We start from the raw sequence: 22,080 nt of genomic DNA, 5'->3' as shown, positions 1-22,080 counted from the left end.
TATATATTTAAATAAATCAGCCTAATGGCTACTCACACTTTTATAAAGATCAATAGGCATATAACGGTATAATACTGTGGTCATTCAGCTGGTCTCCGGTGGATGGTGGTGTGTAGATGTTGACACGAGAGGAGAGGACATCCGTCTCGTCATCCAGAGATCAATAGCCATTTAGATCTGATGAAGAAGCGGATGCTCTAAAACGTTATCTCCATGTTCTGACGTCACTTGCGATGCCACTCCAAGTGCGTTCCATGATGGTTCCAAGACCAGACGGATGTCCGGCTGGTTGTTCCTCTCCTCTTGTGTCAACATCTACACACCACCATCCACTGGGGACCCGCTGAGTGACCATAGTATCATACTGTTATATGCCTATAAATCTTGAACAACAAAATTGATATGGTTTCTAACTAATATGGTGTATCTCAATTGGCATGCCTAAAAATACCATTTTCTAATTAAATCCATTGTATGTCTCAAGGGATTTCACATCACACGAACTTACTATGTAAAGGTTTTAGGCAGGTAAAATACTACAAATTAAGAATGCTTTCAGAAATAGAAGTGTTAATAGTTTATTTTTAGCAATTAACAAAATGTAAAAGTAAAAAATAAAAGGACAGAAGAGAAATCAAAATCAATATTTGGTGTGACCACCATTTGCCTATAAAACAGCATCAATTCTTCTATGGAACGCTTGCAATTTGTTTTTGAAGGAACTCGACAAGCAGGTTGTTCATCTTGGAGAACTAACCACAGATCTTCTGTGGATGTAAACTGCCCCAAATCCTTCTATCTTTTCATGAATTCCTAGACAGCTTTGATTATGTTGAGGCCAGGGCTCTGCAGAGGCCAAACCATGACTTCCATGACTCCCTGTTCTTCTTTACACTGAAGATAGTTCTTAATGATATTGGCTGTATGTTTAGGGTTATTGTCCTGCTGCAAAATACATTTGGGACCAATCACATGCCTCCCTGATGGTATGGCATGATGGATAAGTATATGCCTGTATTTCTCAGCATTGAGGACATCATTGGTCTTGACTAGAGATTGGCCGAACACCCCTGGTTCGGTTTGCGCCAGAACTCTTGAACATCGCAAAAGTTTGGACCCAAGAGACGAACCCAATTGAAGTCTAAGGGACCAAACTTGAGGAATCAAAAGTCCCCATTTTGAAGGCTTATATGCAAGTTATTGGCCATAAAAGGGGTATAGGGGCCCGCCTACTGTTTTGGGGGACAAGTACCAATGCAAAAGATTGCTTTTAAAAGGAGCAGTGATTTTAATGATGGAATAAAAATGAAAAATTCCTTTAAATATAGTACCTGGGGGGTCCCTCTAGTCTGCCTGTAAAGTGGTGCATCTATACCATGTATAGAATCTGCTGCAGCATAACTGACATTTATAAAGAAAAAAAATACATTTACATTGATTTTCCCTACAAGCTTTCTTAATTTGGACAAGCTGGAATGTAGTGCACTGGTGCCAGCTTGGGTCATAGAGGATGAGGATGATTTAGTAAGCCAGTGCACCACCTCCTGTGCATGATGTGGCTGGATAACATGGGCAACATCACTAAACAAAGACAAATGTGCCCTGCCTGAAGAGGGAACACGTCCACCTTTGTCTGTGGACACAGGCGCTGCTGGCCCCCTCATAGTAGCACGGGAACGTCTGCCTCTCCTTGTTGGCCTCCCAGACATGATGGGGGGGGCTTATTACTCAAATTTAATAGAAACTGGAAATTGTGTGATTGGAAGCACTTTATTGAATGAAAAACTGTGTTTGGTGCACGGTGCATTTTAAATTGAGGACTGAAGCTGACAGAAATGTAAAAACTATAAAAAATAAAAAAAGGGGGAACACCAGCGTCACAGTCAGAAAAGCTGCGGCTGACAATTTAAAAAAGGGGGGCAGGCAGGGGACAAAAAAAAAGAAAACACGCAACAACCAAAGAAAAAAAAAAGGGGGTATACAGCACTGTATACAGCACTAAATGCTATATAATGCTGTTAAACACTGTACTACACTAAACTATACTCTCACACTATACTAACACTCTACACTCAGAGTCACAATAAGTGAACACACTAACTAGTAGCAAACTGAGCCCTGCTCTATCTAACTCCAGCACAATGCAAAAGCTTCCTGTGGGAAGGATTCTTTTATAGTGTGGGGTGAGACTATGAGCACTGAGCCGTTATTGGAGAAAGTCATCATCACTTTGTCTAATCAGGGCTCTGACAGCACTCCTAAGTGAAAATGTCCAAATTGAGCCCAAAGTGTCAATATTTTGTGTGGACACCATTATTTTCCAGCACTGCCTTATACATAGTTACATACATAGTTGCTATGTATGCCTTAACCCTCTTGGGCATTGAGTTCACCAGATCTTCACCGGTTGCCACTGGAGTCCTCTTCCACTCCTCCATGATGACATCACGGAGCTGGCGGATGTTAGAGACCTTGCACTCCTCCACCTTTCATTTGAGGATGCCCCACAGATGCGCAATAGGGTTTAGGTCTGGAGACATGCTTGGCCAGTCCATCACCTTCAGCTTCTTTAGCAAGGCAGTGGTCATCTTGGAGGTGTGTTTGGGGTTGTTATCATGTTGGAATACTGCCCTGCGGCCCAGTCTCTGAAGGGAGGGGATCATGCTCTGCTTCAATATGCCACAGTACATGTTGGCATTCATGGTTCCCTCAATGAACTGTAGCTCCCCCATTTTGGCAGCACTCATGCAGCCCCAGACCATGACACTCCCAGCACAATGCTTGACTTTAGGCAAGACACACTTGTCTTTGTACTCCTCACCTGGTTTCCGCCCCACATGCTTGACACCATCTGAACCAAATAAGTTTATCTTGGTCTCATTAGACCACAGGACATGGTTCCAGTAATCCATGCCCTTAGTCTGCTTGTCTTCAGCAAATGGTTTGCGGGCTTTCTTGTGCATCATCTTAAGAAGAGGCATCCTTCTGGGACGACAGCTGTGCAGACCAATTTGATGCAGTGTGCGGCGTATGGTCTGAGCACTGACAGGCTTACCCCCCCACCCCTTCAACCTCTGGAGCAATTCTGGCAGCACTCATACGTCTATTTCCCAAAAACAACCTCTGGATAGGACGCTGAGCACGTGCACTCAACTTCTTTGGTTGACCATGACAAAGCTTGTTTTGAGTTGAACCTGTCCTGTTAATCCGCTGTATGGTCTTGGCCACCATGCTGCAGCTCAGTTTCAGGGTCTTGGCACTGTTCTTATAGCCTAGGCCATCTTTATGTAGAGCAACAAATATTTTTTTCAGATCCTCAGAGAGTACCAAATTTAACACACCTGAGACCTTGTAACACTAACGAGTCATGTGACACCGGGAAGGGAAAATGGTTAATTGGGCCCAATTTGGACATTTTCACTTAGGGGTGTACTCACTTTTGTTGTCAGCAGTTTAGACATTAATGGCTGTATGTTGAGTTATTTTGAGGGGACAGCACATTTACACTGTTATACAAGCTGTACACTCACTACTTTACATTGTAGCAAAGTGTCATTTCTTCAGTGTTGCCACATGAAAAGAGATAATAAAATATTTACAAAAATGTGAGGGGTGTACTCACTTTTGTGAGATACTGTACATAATGCTACTTATTAAGACAGCATGTCAATAGTCAGTCCTGAACAAACAGCTAAATAGACAATTCCTCCTACAAGCCAGTTATAAAGATTTGCAGGGGGCACGCAAGTGACACTCTGCAGTGGAGATACAGCAGATGCATCCTTTGGCTTAAATACTTTCCAGGAAAATGAAACCTTCCCATCAGCACCTTCAGAGAAACAATCATTTGTCTTTCATAGCAGAGACGTTCAATATCAATATTTATTGATTTATTACATTTGATTTCTGAACCCATGAGGTATTCTAATGTTTGCTGTGTTACATGGGTCAATAGACCAAGCTATCATTACTTTCGCCTTAGACAGCAGTTTTCAGATACAATGAAAGGATGTGGTGAAGTGATGACATTGCAAAACTGTGAAAGCTTTGAACTTATAGAGGCCCGGTTCTAGGGTGACAACATCTATAGGTTGAAATTTACCTTATCTCCTAGTACATTTCTTGCTGAAGGAAAAATAGAAAATGATATACTGCATATCGAATCAGGCAGTAAGAGGGATGTTTGATGAGAGAAGACAGCATAACAATAAGGGACCTAGAAAGGAATACTGGAGAGTAGATCACGTCATGGCTTAGCTTTCAGTTTTGACTGGAGTACACCAAGCCCCTCTTGATTATGAAAGAACATTGACAATAAAAATTGTCAATTACAAAAAAAAAAAAGAAAAAAGAACATTGACTAGGGGTTATAGATATTCTGGGGGGAGATAAATATCTAAAGTAATCATATGGTGGAAACTCCAACAATGAGTGCAGACTACAAGGTGAAAATACTGCTACTTCTACCTATAATCCTTCGATAATATAAAGAAGAGATATAAGAGAAAATAATGAACAAGCAATTTGTTCTTACCTTTTATCTGCCAGATCTGTTTTGTTTCCAACAAGCATTATTATGACATCACTTCCTCTTTCTGTTCTCACATCGTCAATCCATTTGGATGTTTGATGGAAGGAATTCAGATCTGTAAAATTAAATGAATAAAGCTGAAGTTTAATCAGCTTACTGTATATTTAGCCTTCCCTGGTTCCTTTCCCTCATGAAAATGAAATCATTAACTAAAGCTTTCCATTTTTAATTTCATACCTTATTTTAGACCTTATTTCATACCTTATTTTAGACCTAGTAACTTCATCACTGAGTCTTTGTGCTTTTCTACGCAGTGCAGGAAGATCATAGATGGTACCTCCTGAAAACATCACAGCACCCTGCCGCAGTACACCTTTTAAGAGTCCTTAGATCTGATGCAAGCAGTGGGCTGCCTTTTTTTAGGATTATCAAAATTTTCAAATGCCCTGATGAACACATGTCTGTCTGGAGGAGTGGGCATTCATGGGCTGAGCAGGCAAACGAAAGCTGTAGCACAGAGTGTATTTACTAGAGGTTTCAAGAGCAAGGTTCTTCACAGACCTGTGATTTGCTAGTGGTGGAAGCTTAAATACTACAATGTGTGTGTGTTGTTTTTTGGTCACAACCTTACATGTCCAGAATGTGGAACTTTGGAGGTATTTGCGATGATTGACCAGCATGCTAGTCAATTTCCTTAAAAGAACGATGAATGGTGATGCCTTGCCAGTTGACCAGCCTTTCTAGTCCTTGTACCCCTTAGGAGGTGCCCTGGGATCCGTGACCGAAGTGCTGCTTTTTTATGCAGTAGAATCAAGTAATTTCAGTGCAAAATACTTTTGGAGATGATAAAGTAAGTATGCATTTGAGAGGGATAAGGTTATAGTTAAGGTCAAGAGTTAAAGTAAACCAAATTCCACCTAACATTAAATTGTGTTGGATAGAGTAGGGGAGAGTTAGAATTTTTAACAGGGTTGTTTTTTTTTTCTTCTGTGACCCTATTTCCCCTTACTTCCTGTTTTAGTGGAACTAAAGCTGGCCATACATTTTACAGTTTTCTTGTTCAATTTTCTTTAGATTTACCTTCAATTATGTAGTGCAAGGGCCTGCCTGATTGCATACAAATTGAAATTGTTTAGGTTTGACCTCATATTATATGGTTTTGGTAAATCTAAAGGAAAATTGAAAAAGAAAATTTTATAATGTATGGCCGGCTTAAGCAGCCCAATAACAAGGGAGAACAAGTGCTTCTAGGGGCAGACACATACCTTAATACAAAAACCCTGAGGTTCTAATATTTCCCCATTATACTATGAAAACAGTTTTAGTTGCAGTCTGTCCCACTCAAGAGATTTCTCATCACTTTCTGCCCCAGGGACACCCTGTTCAAGGAAGCCAAGGTATGTCCCCCTATTGGAGACTCAGGCAGCAAAAAAGCTGTTCTATCTTCTCCATGCTCTATCCAAAAGTAGAAAAAAAGTTTTGGTTGGAAGTAATGTTTAATATTGGGATTATGTTTGTTAAATTTTAATTTTTAGATTATGGCTAGATAAAATGTTAAGGATTCATTTTAAAGGTTAGGTTAAAGCTCAGACATGAAATATGAACAAAGCATATTCCTCTATAGTGTGTACTTGTCTCAATTAAGAGTATTAAGTGTCAATTTTGTCTAACACTTCGTTCCTCTGCTATCAGCATGAATCACTTCTGACAAGTTTTCCTGACACCATGAGAAAAAAGGTGACAGGGAGCTCCAGCAAATTGACAGCAATCAGCTCTGTTCCTGTGTGCTGTGTGAACGGGGGTGCTTCCCTTCCCTTCAATCAGCTCTCAGACCTCTCCTCAATGAGCTCTACAGAGTGTAACTTCAGCTCTCCATACCCTTATTTCTGAACTCTTAGACAAGCTTTAGAATTCAGCTGTGTTTAAAGTACTTGTGCGCTGCTATGTGCGTGAATAGAGACTTCCATCTATACCTTATTGTGAACAGCTGCGACCATTAATTTTTTTTTTTTTAAAGATATTTTTATTGCATGTTTTTTACATACAGACAGACATACAAACAAAAACAAAATCCAAACATAAAATACAAAATGCTCCTATGTCATCCTAGAACAAAAGGAAATTGTGCATCATGCATTTACTATGTTATTCAGAGTGGATGACTTCTAACTCGACATTAGACTCTGTATAGACAATTATCACAGTCATGGATAGTACTATCATGGCAAAAGTAATTCATTGTATGAGGCAAACTACCTTAAATAATACCCAATTATGGCAGTGTAGGTGTGAGGGTTAGTGGGCAAGCCAGCCATCTGTCCCAGATCTTGTGAAATGTTTTTTACCTCCTTCGGATATCAAAGGTGAGCTTATACAGTGGTAGGGATTCGTTAACCAGTTTTAACCAGAGACCCCTGGTAGGGGTCGCAGTACCCTTCCAGGTCAGCAAGATGACCTTCTTCGTGTAAATATAGAGGATACAAAGCAGTCTCTTGGCCTGGGAGGGAGCGGTGAGGTCACCAAAGATGCCCAAGAGACAGTTCTTGGGATTAAGTATATTGGGGAGACCCAGTGCTGAGGAGAGAAAGGTGCCTATGTTCACCCAGAAGTTCTGTACTATAGGACAAGTCCAGAAGCGGTGGAGGAAGTCAGCTATGTGTCCACATTTTTTAAAGCATTCGGCCGAGGGGGATATGCCCATTTTTTTCATTTTAACTGGAGTAAGGTGTGATTGGTGAAAGACCTTGAGTTGAATTATCCTATCTCTGGAAGAGATAACCGAGGTCTTAAAGGTGTCACAGAATTCAGACCAGTCTTCTTCTGTGATAGGGATGTCTAGGGAGTCCCATTTCTGTTGTGCTGCCCTGAACCTAGGATTAGAGTTTGTCACTAGGGCTGAGTAATAGGTAGATATAAGTTTTGTCTGGTCCGGAGCTCTTAGGAGCTTTTCCAGGTCAGGGGTCTCTAGGGGACTAGCTAGGGAGCCAAACTGTGCTCGTACAGCATGTCTGAGTTGGTAGTAATATAATAGATAGGTATGTGGCAAATCCAAGTCTAATCTCATCTGGGAAAAGGATTTGAAACCCTGAGGAGTGTATATATGGCATAAGTATTTAATCCCCTTGGATGTCCATATTTTAGGGTCAGGTAGGGAGTTTAGTTCCTTAAACGTAGGGTTATATACCAGAGTGGACTATTGGAAGAGGCCAACCAAGAGTCAGAGGTACGTTTGACTGTCACTGTTTTAAACAAATCGAGAGAAGTATGCATGATAGACATTCCAGGTTCCGGTGGCGTGCATCTGCATTATTCGAGTCAGGGTGTAGCCAGTCATGAATATTAACTAATTGAGATTCCTGGTAGTAGAGATAAAAGTCAGGGAAAGCTAACCCTGCCAGGTGGGATGGGATACGAAGCGTCTCTTGTGCGGCTCTAGGGGGTCGTCCATTCCAAAGGAAGGTGGTGCAGATAGAGTCTATGCTCTTAAAAATGGATTTAGGGATTTTGCAAGGGGAATTAGCCATAACATACAGCAGTTTAGGTAGATATATCACTTTAAGGACATTGGCTCGCCCCATAAGGTCTAGGGGTAATTCCTTCCACTGTTTGGTCTGAGTCTGCAATTGGAGTAGTAGGGGGCCTAAACTATTGGTTATATAGAGGGATAATGGCAGTTGAATTATAACTCCTAAGTACCGAAATGAGGTGGCCATTTGCAGTTTGGAGTCTGGTTTGATTTCTGAGGTAAGAGCTTGATCTAGGGGAAAGAGGATTGACTTGTCCCCATTCACTCGGAATCCGGAGAAGTCGCCAAATGTATTAATGACAGCTAACAGGATTGGTAAGGGAGTCATGTGGGTTGGCTAGGTAGACTAGTGTGTCGTCTGCATAAAGAGATATTCATTCCTGTATGTCATTTATGGGAAGACCTCTGATGAGTGGGGAGCTACGGATCTGAATCGCAAGGGGTTCCATGGCCAGGGAGAACAGGAGACGAGATAAAGGGTAACCATGCCTGGTGCCTCTGGTAATAGGGAAAGTCTTGGTAACTTGAGAATTAATTCATATACGGGCCAGTGGCAGGGTATACAGGAGTCGGGGGCCGAATCCATATCGCTGCAATACTTACATAGTTACATAGTTACATATAGTTACATAGTTACATAGTAGGTTAGGTTGAAAAAAGACGCAAGTCCATCAAGTCCAACCTATGTGTGTGATTATATGTCAGTATTACATTGTATATCCCTGTATGTTGCGGTCATTCAGGTGGTTATCTAATAGTTTCTTGAAAATATCAATGCCTGACGCTGAGACCACCGCCTGTAGAAGTAAATTCCACATCCTTGCCGCTCTTACAGTAAAGAACCCTCTACGTAGTTTAAGATTAAACCTCTTTTCTTCTAATTTTAATGAGTGGCCACGAGTCTTGTTAAACGCTCTTATGCGAAAAAGTTTTATTCCTATTGTGGGGTCACCAGTACGGTATATTGAAATCAAATCCCCTCTCAAGCGTCTCTTCTCCAGAGAGAATAAGTTCAGTGCTCGCAACCTTTCCTCATAACTAATATCCTCCAGGCCCTTTATTAACTTTGTTACCCTTCTTTGTACTCGCTTCATTTCCAGTACATCCTTCCTGAGGATTGGTGCCCAGAACTGGACAGCATACTCTAGGTGCGGCCGGACCAGAGTCTTGTAGAGCGGGAGAATTATCGTTTTATCTCTGGAGTTGATCCCCTTTTTAATGCATGCCAATATTCTGTTTGTTTGTTAGCAGCAGCTTGGCATTCCATGCCATTGCTGAGCCTATCGTCTACTAGGACCCCCAGGTCCTTTTCCATCCTAGATTGGATGGCTTGAAACAGGTATGGCCATTCTACGCTGTCAAAAGCCTTGCAGGTGTCAAGGGACGCGATAACCCGAGTGGGTGGGCAGTCATGTGGGTAGATCAGGTTGTGAAATAATCTGCGGATGTTCATCCTGGTCAAACGACCTGGTATGAAGCCCCCTTGGTCACTCCCTACCAACTTCGCAACCACTTTGTTCAGACGGTTGGCCAGCACTTTAGCCAGAATTTTGACATCTTCGTTGATGAGAGATATCGGCCGATAGGAGTCACATTTAAGAGGATCTTTTCAGGGTTTAGGTATTAAAACAATTAAAGCCTCTCTCATTGAGGGGGGGAGCACTTCTTCTTTCAGGGCTTCATTATATGTATTAAGTAGGATAGGGCTAAGGAGATGTTGAAAGTGCGTGTACCATTCAGCTGGAAAACCGTCTAAGCCTGGTGTCTTACGAGTCGGCAATTGTGAAATTGCAAGGGAGAGCTCCTCCACAGAGAGAGATTCATCTAGCTCCTTGCGGTCTTGGTCTGTCAGTTGGGGAGTGGTATTTGGGTTAAATAGTCATCAAGTTGTGTCTCCGAGTATTGAGCTCTGGAGGTATAGAGTTCACGGTAGAAGTTAAGGAAGGCGTTCGTTATATCTTTAGGTACATCACTGATGTGATCTTCAGAGACCAAGATCCTGGGGATTGAGACAGGGGGGCGGTCAGGTCTAGTAAAATATGCGAGTAGGCGCCCCGCTTTGTTACCATGTTCAAACATCTTCTGGGTGACATAGAGCATGCGTTTTTTAGTGAGGTCTAGCAAGCGGAGTTCGTACTCCCTGCGACATTGCAGCCATGGAGTTAATGTAGCTGTACCGGAGTTTTGGGCGTAAGTCGCCTCTGCTTCTAGTAATGCATTTTCTAGTTCCTCAGTATGTTGGGCATTTTTGCGTAGGATACCAGTAATAGACATGAAGGTTCCCCTTAACACTGCCTTGGAGGCTTCCCAGGCTGTGGTGGGTCCAGTGGAACCCCCGATTCACCCGCCAGTAGTCAGTGATGCCCTTTCTGGCATTCACTCTGTATGATATCTTCCTCCAGCCAGTGAGAGTTCAGTCTCCAGACCCGAGGGCCTGCTCTTGGCAGGAGGAGGAGGTCAACAGACATACAGTGGGGACGGAAAGTATTCAGACCCCCTTAAATTTTTCACTCTTTGTTATATTGCAGCCATTTGCTAAAATCATTTAAGTTCATTTTTTTCCTCATTAATGTACACACAGCACCCAATATTGACAGAAAAACACAGAATTGTTGACATTTTTGCAGATTTATTAAAAAAGAAAAACTGAAATATCACATGGTCCTAAGTATTCAGACCCTTTGCTGTGACACTCATATATTTAACTCAGGTGCTGTCCATTTCTTCTGATCATCCTTGAGATGGTTCTACACCTTCATTTGAGTTCAGCTGTGTTTGATTATACTGATTAGACTTGATTAGGAAAGCCACACACCTGTCTATATAAGACCTTACAGCTCACAGTGCATGTCAGAGCAAGGGAGAATCATGAGGTCAAAGGAACTGCCTGAAGAGCTCAGAGACAGAATTGTAGCAAGGCACAGATCTGGCCAAGGTTTCAAAAAAATTTCTGCTGCACTTAAGATTCCTAAGACCACAGTAAAGGGAAGACGTTTGGGACGACCAGAACCCTTCCTAGAGCTGGCCGTCTGGCCAAACTGAGCTATCAGAGGAGAAGAGCCTTGGTGAGAGAGGTAAGGAAGAACCCAAAAGATCACTGTGGCTGAGCTCCGGAGGTGCAGTCGGGAGATGGCAGAAAGTTGTAGAAAGTCAACCATCACTGGAGCCCTCCACCAGTCGGGGCTTTATGGCAGAGTGGCCCAACGGAAGCCTCTCCTCAGTGCAAGACACATGAAAGCCCGCATGGAGTTTGCTAAAAATCACCTGAAGGACTCCGAGATGGTGAGAAATAAGATTCTCTGGTCTGATGAGACCAAGATAGAACTTTTTGGCCTTAATTCTAAGCGGTATGTGTGGAGAAAACCAGGCACGGCTCACCACCTGTCCAATACAGTCCCAACAGTGAAGCATGGTGGTGGCAGCATCATGCTGTTTGGGTGTTTTTCACCTGCAGGGACAGGACGTCTGGTTGCAATCGAGGGAAAGATGAATGCAGCCAAGTACAGGGATATCCTGGACGAAAACCTTCTCCAGAGTGCTCAGGACCTTAGACTGGGCTGAAGGTTTACCTTCCAACAAGACAATGACCCTAAGCACACAGCTAAAATAACGAGGGAGTGGCTTCACAACTCCGTGACTGTTCTTGAATGGCCCAGCCAGAGCCCTGACTTAAACCCAATTGCGCATCTCTGGAGAGACCTAAAAACGGCTGTCCATCAACGTTTACTATCCAACCTGACAGAGCTGGAGAGGATCTGCAAGTAGGAATGGCAGAGGATCCCCAAATCCAGGTGTGAAAAACTTGTTGCATCTTTCCCAAAAAGACTCATGGCCATATTAGATCAAAAGGGTGCTTCTACTAAATACTGATCAAAGGGTCTGAATACTTAGGACCATGTGATATTTCAGTTTTTCTTTTTTAATAAATCTGCAAAAATGTCAACAATTCTGTGTTTTTCTGTCAATATGGGGTGCTGTGTGTACATTAATGAGGAAAAAAATGAACTTAAATGATTTTAGCAAACAGCTGCAATATAACAAAGAGTGGAAAATTTAAGGGGGTCTGAATACTTTCCGTCTCCACTGTAAGTGTGTGATTGGAGATCCCACGAGGCAGATATGAGACTGACTGGACAAGAGGAAGTACCTCTGCTAGGGCAAATGCCAAGTCTATACGAGACATAGTATGGAAGGAGTCAGAGTGACAGGAAAACTGTCGGTCATCTGGGTGCTTCCATCGCCATAGCTCGGTGAGGTCATATACCTGGGTCCAGTCAACAAATGAGGGGTAGGGTCTGCCCCCTCCCCGAAAGCGGTCCACAGTAGGATCAAGTACAGCGTTAAAGTCGCCTATAAACAGTAGAGCACCAGGGGATCTGGACAATAGTAAGAGAGATATGTGGGAGAGAATTTCTGGAGAAAACAGAGGAGGAACATATACGTTCACCAGGGTAAAAACTATGGAGACTGTACGAAGGGTAATTTTAATAAAACATCCTGTGGGGTCTGTTTTTGCTAATACAATTTCTGCTGGGAGGGACTTCGCTATTAAGATTGAAACCCCTCGAGAGTAGTTGGTGTAGGTGGCATGATATTGGGTAGCTAGCCAGGGACGTTTAAGAGTCCGTGATGTAATATCAGTAAGGTGGGTCTCCTGCAGACAAATGATATGAGGCTTATATTTTTTTAAATAGGAAAACACTAGGGACCGCTTGTGAGGTGAGTTCAGACCCCTGACATTCCAAGAAATAAATTTTAGCACATTAGCCATATATAGTCTTATCTAACGTAATATCATTAGGAGAGTAATCAAACATTACAGCATACCACATATAACATAGCATATAGTATTGCTCATACTAGGGATGCAATAGCAGTAGAAAAAAGGTGTCCATAGGAGCATATAAAACAACAAAAAACCTGAGAGACCAGACATTCTTATCATCCCTAACTTGAGATGAGACTCGTGTGCCGAACATCCCCCCCTCTTCCCATCCCCCACCCCGCTCTACTAACCCAAACACAGTGAACATTGATTCCCGGAACAAAAAAGAATCGCTCTCAGCAACAGTCATGAGAGAGATTAGTAGGACCTGTGGCCTCGCCACCTACTGGTATGGGGGAGGTAGCGGTTTCATGGAGGCTCTCAAGTAAGGTGCAGGTGTCCATCTAGCAGAATTTAGGATAGTTCTGTAACTTAAGGCACATGCAATAATAGTAACGGTGTGTTAGGCACAACAGGTGCAATCTGCAAGCAGATTAGAGGATATATTGCTATTTGAAATGATCATCAGACCCGGTTAGGGTGTAAGGAAGTTCAAAGAAAAGGGGCAATGCAGATATCCAGTCTTGAGGAATCCTGTCTGCATGGCAAAAAAAGAGTGAGCACAGGATAGAATTCTCCGATATCTGTGTCAGCAGTCATTAAACAGGATAACCGCATAGGCACAAAAAACCCCCACAGAGCCTGAGGCCAATGACATCAGTTGCAGGGTTGCCTGGGTTGCTATCCAAAGTAGGTATCCAGCCAGGCCATAGCTTCTTTAGGGCAGTAGCAAAAGTGAGCTTTGCCTTCATGGATGATGCGCAATTTAGCAGGAAATAGCATTGCATAGGGAGGCCTTCATAGCGGAGTCAGTCTTTTACCGCTGCATAAGACATGCGCTGGCGTAGCACTTCTGCTGAAAAATCAGGGTATATGGAAATGGAGTTGCCATTGAACTTAAGTGGGCCTTTTTTTCTGGCAAGACGCAGTATAGCAACTTTGTCACGGAAGTTGAGGATTTTCTTGGGGGGGGGGTCCTTGGTTGTGGAGGGCGCGGGGGGGGTGCGATGTGCACGCTCTATTTCAAATGCATGTGAGAGCTCCTCTAACACAAAGATATTACACAGCCATTTATGAAGGAATCTTTCAGGGCGGGAACCTTCCGATCGTTCAGGGAACCCCACAAATCTGAGATTGTTCCTTCAGGAACAATTTTCCAAATCATCCAATTTAGCTCTGAGGGTCACTAGCTCGTCTGTGGCCATGCGTACAGTCGCATTCAAAGGGTGCACAGTATCTTCCAGAGAGCTGATACGTGCCTTCACCTCCCCTGTCCAATCCCTCAGGTTCTGCATGTCCTGCTTCAGCAGGGAGAAATCAATATGGATGCTCTCCATTTGTACAGTGAGAGAAGCCTTGCAATCTTTTATAGCCAACACGATTTCTGCCAGTGTAAGTTCATCTATGGAGGGACTGGGGGAGGTGGGGTCCGCTGAGCTGGCAGGGGAGTCTAGGGCTGCTAGGTTTGTAGCCTGGGTGCGAAAGGCTGCAGGAATAGAGTCACTCCCTTGTGCAGAGACCTGTGATGAGGATGGAGCTGGATGCAGCGTGTCCTTGTGCATGGCTGAAGGGTCGGCGCCATCTTGCTTTCCGAACCGGGCCGGCTGCTCTGCCATGGATTGGGGCGCGGGTGGCCCATATTTATTTACCATCATGCCTGGAACGGATGCCTGCTGTCTTTATGAGTATTTCGGTCCCACTTGTGAGGGGATTGGACCCAGGATGCCTGTAGGATGGATAATTAGAGCCGGAGCTGTGGATCTAAGCTACTGCTCTCATGGACCTCAGGCAATATCACACTGCGATCATTAATTAGTGACCTCACACTAAGATATAAATAACTTTTGTAAATAAATGGTGGGCTCATTCAAACCTTTTATCATATGTGAAAAACCAACAGAATATCATAAGGAGCAGTAGAAAGATGCATCAGCTGTCCTTCTTATGCACCTATAAACTTCTTCATGTGACCATATCCAGTGACATCACTTCCGGTGTCTTGTATGTCCGGAAAGAGGTGAGAAGGTGATTAGCCGATATTGTATTTGCTGAAAGTACTGTGTAAAGATGTGTTAAATTTGAATTTGTTATACGTATTTTAAAATAAAAAGTTTTTTAGCAATATTGCGCAATGAAAATTTTTTCTTATATATCCTGAATAAATGGGAAGCTAGAAGTATGCATCTAGATAATCCCAACCAGGAGATTGTCGGTGAGACGGATTACATCAGGTGGACATATACAGGAACTGTGCATCATTATGGTAACAAAAAAGGCGCTGTTTCACCGATCTGGTCATTCCCTAAGGTGAGCGGCCAATTCATATAAAGCTGGCTGGCACTTTCATAGGCTTAGAAGAAGAGGAAGACATGCGTCAATCTGTAAGCAATGGCTTTCCAACCCCAGGACCCTTGGGAGTAGTATGTGACTGGGAGGGGGAAGTTCCAGATGCTGTCACCCTGAGTGACCCCGAGGAGTCTGCTTCTCAAGCCTCGGCAAATTTGAGGCGCATTGGGCAACCTCATGCTTCAAAGCCTGCGAAAGGACCTAAGAATGCGTGGCATAAAGGAGAAGAATGATTACTGGTTGGCAACCCTCCTTTACCACCGTTATAAGGGGAAGGTCAGAACTCATCCTGTCCCCACAGAGAGTGCAGAAGATAAAATCTCTTGAGGACACGTTAAAGAGGATTTTATTGAACGTTTTTCCTGACTCCAGTAGGTTACAGTGTCGTGGAAAACATAGTTTTGAGTCTTCTGTTGTTCAAGAGAGGAACGTTAGAGAAGGCGTCTGCCTAAGTGAGGCATTTCGGAATTTTTTTAGTCCTCGCCGCCCAGGGCCGTCAGCTTCCACATCCCATCAGCAGCGTCTGCATCACATGGTGGACGATTACCTCGGGGCCAAAACAGAGATGGAGAGCTTTTCAGCTGACGATCCACTGACTTACTGGGTCATGAGAATAGATCACTGGCCAGAACTTGCCCAGTATGCTATTGAGTTGTTGGGCTGCCCTGCATCCAGCGTGCTTTCAGAACGGGCATTCAGTACTGCAGGAGGTTTCGTTACTGATCATAGAACGCGTCTGTCCACAGACTCCATGGGCTGTTTGACTTTTATAAAAATGAATCAGTCCTGGATTACCAGCTATGAAACCCCTGATGCCGATGTCACTGATTAAGTCTTTTTGGGATGTGGAATCTCTGCAGGACTTCGAGGCTGCCTAGCTTTGAGGGTGTTCAATGATTTCATCTGGAAGAATGTTTTTGGTATAGGTTTCATGGGCACAATTAACACCCAAAGACCAATTTTTCTGTACCAGTTTAACAGGTGCATATTGTAATTTTTTACAGCAAGGCCAATTCTTGCTTTTATCAATAGTACCTCTATAGGGTTACGGTGGGAAGGCGCCCCCGACACCCAAAGAGTCATTTTTCTGCACCTGTTTGACAGGTGCATATCATTGCAATTTTTTACAGCAAGGCCAATTCTTGCTTTCATCAAGAGTACCTCTTATGCCGTGTACACACGGGCGGACTTTCCGACGGACCGAATCCGGCGGACAATCCGACCGTGTGTGGGCTGCATCGGACTTCCGACGAACCGTTTCGGTCGGAAATCCAACGGACTTTAGATTTAAAATCTGCTTCAAATCTTTACGCCGTAACTCTGTCGGACTCAATTCCTAACGGAAAGCCTGTTCGTCTGTATGCTGGTCCGATGGACCATATACGACACAAGGGCAGGGTACTACATCTCGCGCTCACTGCAATAGGAAAAACACATTTTCCTATTGCAGCGAGCGCGAGGGGGAGGCGACGATGTCCTTTAGGTCTGGTATGGATTTTAAGGGGAACCCCCTACACCGAAAAAACGACGTGGAGTCCCCCAAAATCCATACCAGGCCCCTGTCCAAGCAATGCAGCCTGGCCGGTCAGGAAAGGGGTGGGGACGAGCGAGCGCCCCCCCTCCTGTACCTTACCAGGCCGCATGCCCTCAACATGGGGGGGGGGTGCTTTGGGGGAGGGGGGCGCCCTGCAGCCCCCCACACCCCAAAGCACTTTGTCCCCATGTTGATGAGGAAAAGGGCCTCTTCCTGACAACACTGGCCGATGGTTGTCGGGGTCTGCGGGCGGGGGGCTTATCGGAATCTGGGAGCCCTCTTTAATAAGGGGGACCCCAGATCCTGGCCCCCCCTATGTGAATGAGTATGGGGTACATGGTACCCCTACCCATTCACCTAGGGAAAAAGTGTCAACAAAAAAAACACACTACACAGGTTTTTAAAATAATTTATTAGACAGCTCTGGGGGTCTTCTTCCGACTTCGGGGGTCTTCTTCCGACTTTGCCGCTCTCTCCGGCCTCTTCTCCCAGTGTCTGGTTCTTCTCCCACTCTCCGGCCTCTTCTCCCGGCCTCTTCTCCCCATGTTGAGGGCTTGCGGCCTGGTACGGTTCAGGAGGGGGGGCGCTCGCTCGTCCCCACCCCCTTTCCTGACCGGCCGGGCTGCGTGCTTGGATAAGGGTCTGGTATGGATTTTGGGGGGACCCCCCACGCCGTTTTTTTCGGCATAGGGGGTTCCCCTTAAAATCCACACCATACCTAAGGGCCTGGTATGCCCCGCGATGGGGCTCGCAAGGTGTCAATCTCGCCGATAAAAGCGAGATTAACTTCCTTTTCTAGTCCCATCGTACCCGAGTCACGTTCAAAATGAACTGACTTTTTTGTGTGTGGGCAAGTCCGTTCATTCGGAAAGTCCGTCGTAACTCCGTCGGGAAGAACGGCAGACATAGTCTGCCCGAAAGTCCAGTCGTGTGTTGGCAAGTCCGTCCGTAGTCCGGTCGTGTGTAGGCAAGTCCGTTCGTAAAAAAAGTCAGTCGGAAGTCTGTCAAAAGTCCATCGGAACGTCCGCCCGTGTGTACGCCCCATTAGGGTTATGGTGGGAAGACGCCACCGACACCCAAAGACCAATTTTTATGCACCTGTTACTTCTATTCAAAGTCAAAGTGACACCAGAATGTATCTAAAAAAATCTCTAATCTTGTTCCCAGTGCACTACATTGTGGCCTCATCATACACACTGGCTCCCCAGCTGTTGCTGAGAAATATAAAGGCAGCTTGCAGGGAAAATGTCTTTTTTTTACTTTATAAATGCAATTATTGCTGCAGCATATTCTAGACATGGTAAAGATCTGCCACTTTACAGGTAGACTAAGTTGACCCCCCAGGCACTATACAGGAAGGAATTTTTCATTTTTATGCTTTCACTTTAAAAATCAAAAAATCACTGCTCATTTAAAAACGAAGTTTTTCACAAATTTTTTTTTATTGATACATGTCCCCCAGGGCAAGACCCGGACCCCTATAACCATTGTATGCCCAATTACTTGCATATAAGCCTTCAAAATGGGCACTTTTTATTTTTGACGTTCGGGTCCCATTGACTTTAATGGGGTTCGTTATTCGGGTCTGAACTTTCACGGTCCGCTCGGGCCATCCATAGACGTATGTGTGTAGATGTTGCTATGCTATGTAAAACTATTAGTTTCGTTTTTACATTTTAGATTGGGGTGCCTCAAGATTGTGCATAATTTTAAAGGCTGCCTTGGCTGAAAAAAGGTTGAAAAACACTGCATCAGTGAATCCCATGAAATCAGAGAAAGGGATGTGAAGTGTGGTAAACACCATGAAATCAATTAAAGGGATGGGAAAAGCGCTGAAAACTGACTGATATTAGCTAGATGTATTTGAGATATTGAAATGACAGCACTGTATGCCAGTCTAGATAAATAAGTAGATGTGTCAGCAAAGGCATAGGAAAATGTTGGATGAATTTGAAATTAAACCCTTTATAAACAAAAGTGTATTATATGTTCTTCTCCCATTCACACATTTTCAGATCTGTGAACACAATTCTTACCAATGTGATAAGGAAACACATCTTGCTAACAAGACGTTAAAGACCTGTTAATTACTACTGTTAATTATCTAATGGGCTAATAGTGTTTTTACTGATTAGCAAAACGAGTTTGCCCCGCAGGGGGTCTCCAGCTGATAGTCATGCACAATGCAGTATCTATAAACTCCATTAGATGGCAGCACATTTATTGTGTGCACACAACATATTACAATGGATTTTTCCCTAATTATATAGCCAGTATAAAAGCCTCAGCCGCCTGCTATGTATTTCTATCCAGGTTTATTCCAGTCACAGGCTGAAAGCTGATTGTCACACTAAATTCAATTATGTCCCTCTGCTTTATTTAAAGTATCAATTTTTACAGTTTATATTTTGTACAAAATTGTAGCTCCTTTTTTTACACTTAGGAAATATATTTATAATTAGCAGTGTACACAATGGTGCAAGACAAGAATGCCGAGCCAACTACTGTACATTTAAAAGAGAAGTGTGTTTTTTTTTAATTAAAGATTCATACTTACCTAGGTGAATGCAGCATCAGACCAATGCTGCATCTGTCCCCCCGCTGTCTCTGCACTGAGAACCGAGCCACCGAGCATCGCTGATGGCTCGGTTTTCTCCTCGATAGGAGAGCTGTTGACTATCAGTCAGCGTCTCTCCTCTCTGCTTCTCCATGCACATTGGAGCGCTTACCTGTGGAGGGGCGGGGAGCGGCCGTCTCAGTGGCTCGCTGAGCCACTGAGACTGCCATCAGTCAAGGCAGCTGGCGGATCCAGACTTGGGAAGTCGGGATGACGCGCTGCCTCAACTGATGGCAGTGACGTCAGCGGAGATCGTACTTCAGACCGCTCTCTGCTGAAAACGGGTCACAGGAGTGCACAGCCTAAAAAGCTCAGGCTGGACTTCTCCTTTAAAGAAAGCCAGTACTGAGAATAACATTTAAAGAGTTCTTATGCTGATCTCCTTCTGAAAGTGCATGTTGCCTGGCTGGCTGGATTCAGTACTTATTAAATAACAGACATGGAGCAAGCATGCAGATCAGAAAAGTCAGAGTTAAATCAGTGACATTGAAGATACTGACACTATTGAATCAGCAAGACAATCGGGCATCTAGTATTTTTCAGAAGACTGAGAAAAGAGGTAATAACCTTAAAACGCATAGCCTAGCCCCTGGAAGCATCCTGCCCCCTAGAGCAGTGGTTTTAAACTTTTTTGAGACCAGGACCTGGTATATTCGTCTAAAGCCTTTCACGCCCCAGTAAAAAATAAAGTTTATAATCACTCAATAAAAGTATGGGAATGCAAAACACGTATTGAAATGCTGGAAAGCTCTGGATGGGGCTGGGTATCCCTGTGGGGGAAAATAAGTAATGGAGGTTGTGAAGTGGGTTAGCATACTTTGCAGCATACTTGGTGGCCCTGAAGGGGGTGTGGCTTCTGGAGGAAGCTGGGGGGCACTGTTAGAGGTTAGACGCACTATGGTGAGCTGGAGGCTCTGCAGCAGAATGAGTATCACTGTGGGTGGCTGGGCGGCACTGTGGAGGCTGAGGGCTCCCAGGGGACCTGGACACACTGTGGGCCACTATGGGAGGTTGGCATGCACTGTGGGATGTTAAGGGATCTGCAGGTGGCTGGAGGTCATAGATATGCTGAAAAAAAAGGTGTCTCTTTAAGCGATTCCTTAAAGTGATTATAAAGTCTCGTTTTTTTTCCTATAAAAATAACAAACATGTTACACTTACCTGCTGCGTTGCAGTGGATATGCACAGAGCAGCCCAGATCCTCCTCTTCTTGGGTCCCTCTTCTGTGCTCCTGGCCCTTCCATCCTGTTCAGTGCCCCCACAGCAAGCAGCTTGCTATGGGGGCACCCGAGCCGAGTCACAGCTCCGTGTCCATTCAGACACGGAGCCCTGACCCAGCCCCACCCTCTCTCTCCCCTGATTGGCTAGCTGACTTTGATTGACAGCAGCGGGAGCCAATGGCGCCGCTGCTGTGTCTCAGCCAATCAGGAAGGAGAATCTGGGATGGCTGAGACGCTTGTGGACATTGCTGGACAGAGAGGGACTTCACGTCCTATAGCAACGCTACCATCCCAGCAAAAGTCCTGCAGCGCCTGTAGCGCAATACCTATGTCCAATAGGCTAGTGAGTAAAGACTGCCTGGAGGAGTTCGCACTTGACAGGTAATACTCAAATATCATTGTTATTGAAGAGGGTGGCGTGAGATTTTATGCTGTACTTATTTCAATTATCTTGGCCAGGCAAACCCCTCCGAGTTGCCTGTCACTAGAAGAGCATCCTGGCACCTCGGCAGGTGGCGTTAACCCATTTAGTTCCGCTACTCTGGCAAGTGGACAGCCTGCGGACAGTAGTAGCTCCTCTTCATCAGAGGAAGGCCCAGAACTGTTCGGCTTCAGTTTTCCCTCCATTGAACTGTGTATCCAAACAGTCAAGCAGGCCAATTGTATGGGTAAAGTCATATTCACCCTTTCTTCAGAATGGCAAAGTCTGGAGAGAAAATCTCCTTTATTTGTCTATACAGGTTTTATCCTTGTTAGAGATTGGATAGCATTCCTTTAATCCCTGCCTACAGTAGATATGATGTTTGAAATTTGGGCTGCGTTTGTTTTCTCAGGCAAGTTTGGTGTAAGATACATTCTAACAGTAACTTTCTGTGTTGGTAGGAAACTTAACACAGCCATACCCAGGCCCGGATTTGCCACAAGGCCACCGAGGCCAGGCCTCGGGGCGGCAGTGGTGCAGGGGAGGCGCCGCTCCTGCGGCGACTTCGCAGCCGCCCCCCTATTCGGGCTGCCCATTAAACTTTATCAATGGCACCGGTGCCCGCAGAAAAGATGGCCGCGAGCCAACCACCCAACTGCGCATGCGCCGTTCCGAAGCCGGCCGGGCTCGGGAAAGCTCGTACGCGCTCGGCCGGGCGGCGCATGCGCAGTAGCGTGATTTCGCAGCCCGGCGCCATTTTTGAAAAAATCAATGTATTGTCAGCGGTGCGGCAGCGGGGGAGAGAGATGACATCTCTCATTGCCCGCACCGCTGTTCCGCCCTCCTCCATCTGATAGAAGGCAGCATGGCATCCCCATCTGGTGGCAGGGTCCAGGGAGCATGGCAAGTGACATCCCCATCTGGTGTCAAGTGACACCCCCATCTGGTGTCAAGTGACACCCCCATCTGGTGGCAAGTGACATCCCCATCTGGTGGCAGGCATGGTGGCAAGTGACATTCCCATCTGGTGGCAGGCAGCATGGCAAGTGACATTCCCATC

The 22,080-nt window shown here is 44.7% G+C and overlaps 1 protein-coding gene across 1 annotated transcript in view; it reads right to left on the bottom strand.

Moving 5' to 3' along the window:
- RAB6B (RAB6B, member RAS oncogene family) overlaps positions 1-22,080 on the bottom strand; it is a 109,761-nt gene that overhangs the window by 10,929 nt on the left and 76,752 nt on the right. The window contains exon 5 of the mRNA XM_073625531.1: positions 4,535-4,646. Coding sequence (XP_073481632.1) covers positions 4,535-4,646 — 112 coding nt within the window. The remainder of the gene's footprint in view (positions 1-4,534; positions 4,647-22,080) is intronic.

This window comes from Aquarana catesbeiana, linkage group LG04, assembly GCF_042186555.1.
Source record: "Aquarana catesbeiana isolate 2022-GZ linkage group LG04, ASM4218655v1, whole genome shotgun sequence".
In the NCBI taxonomy this organism is placed as follows: domain Eukaryota; kingdom Metazoa; phylum Chordata; class Amphibia; order Anura; family Ranidae; genus Aquarana; species Aquarana catesbeiana.
Note: the sequence above shows the minus strand (reverse complement) of the source record. Positions and strands in the feature narration are given on the sequence as shown.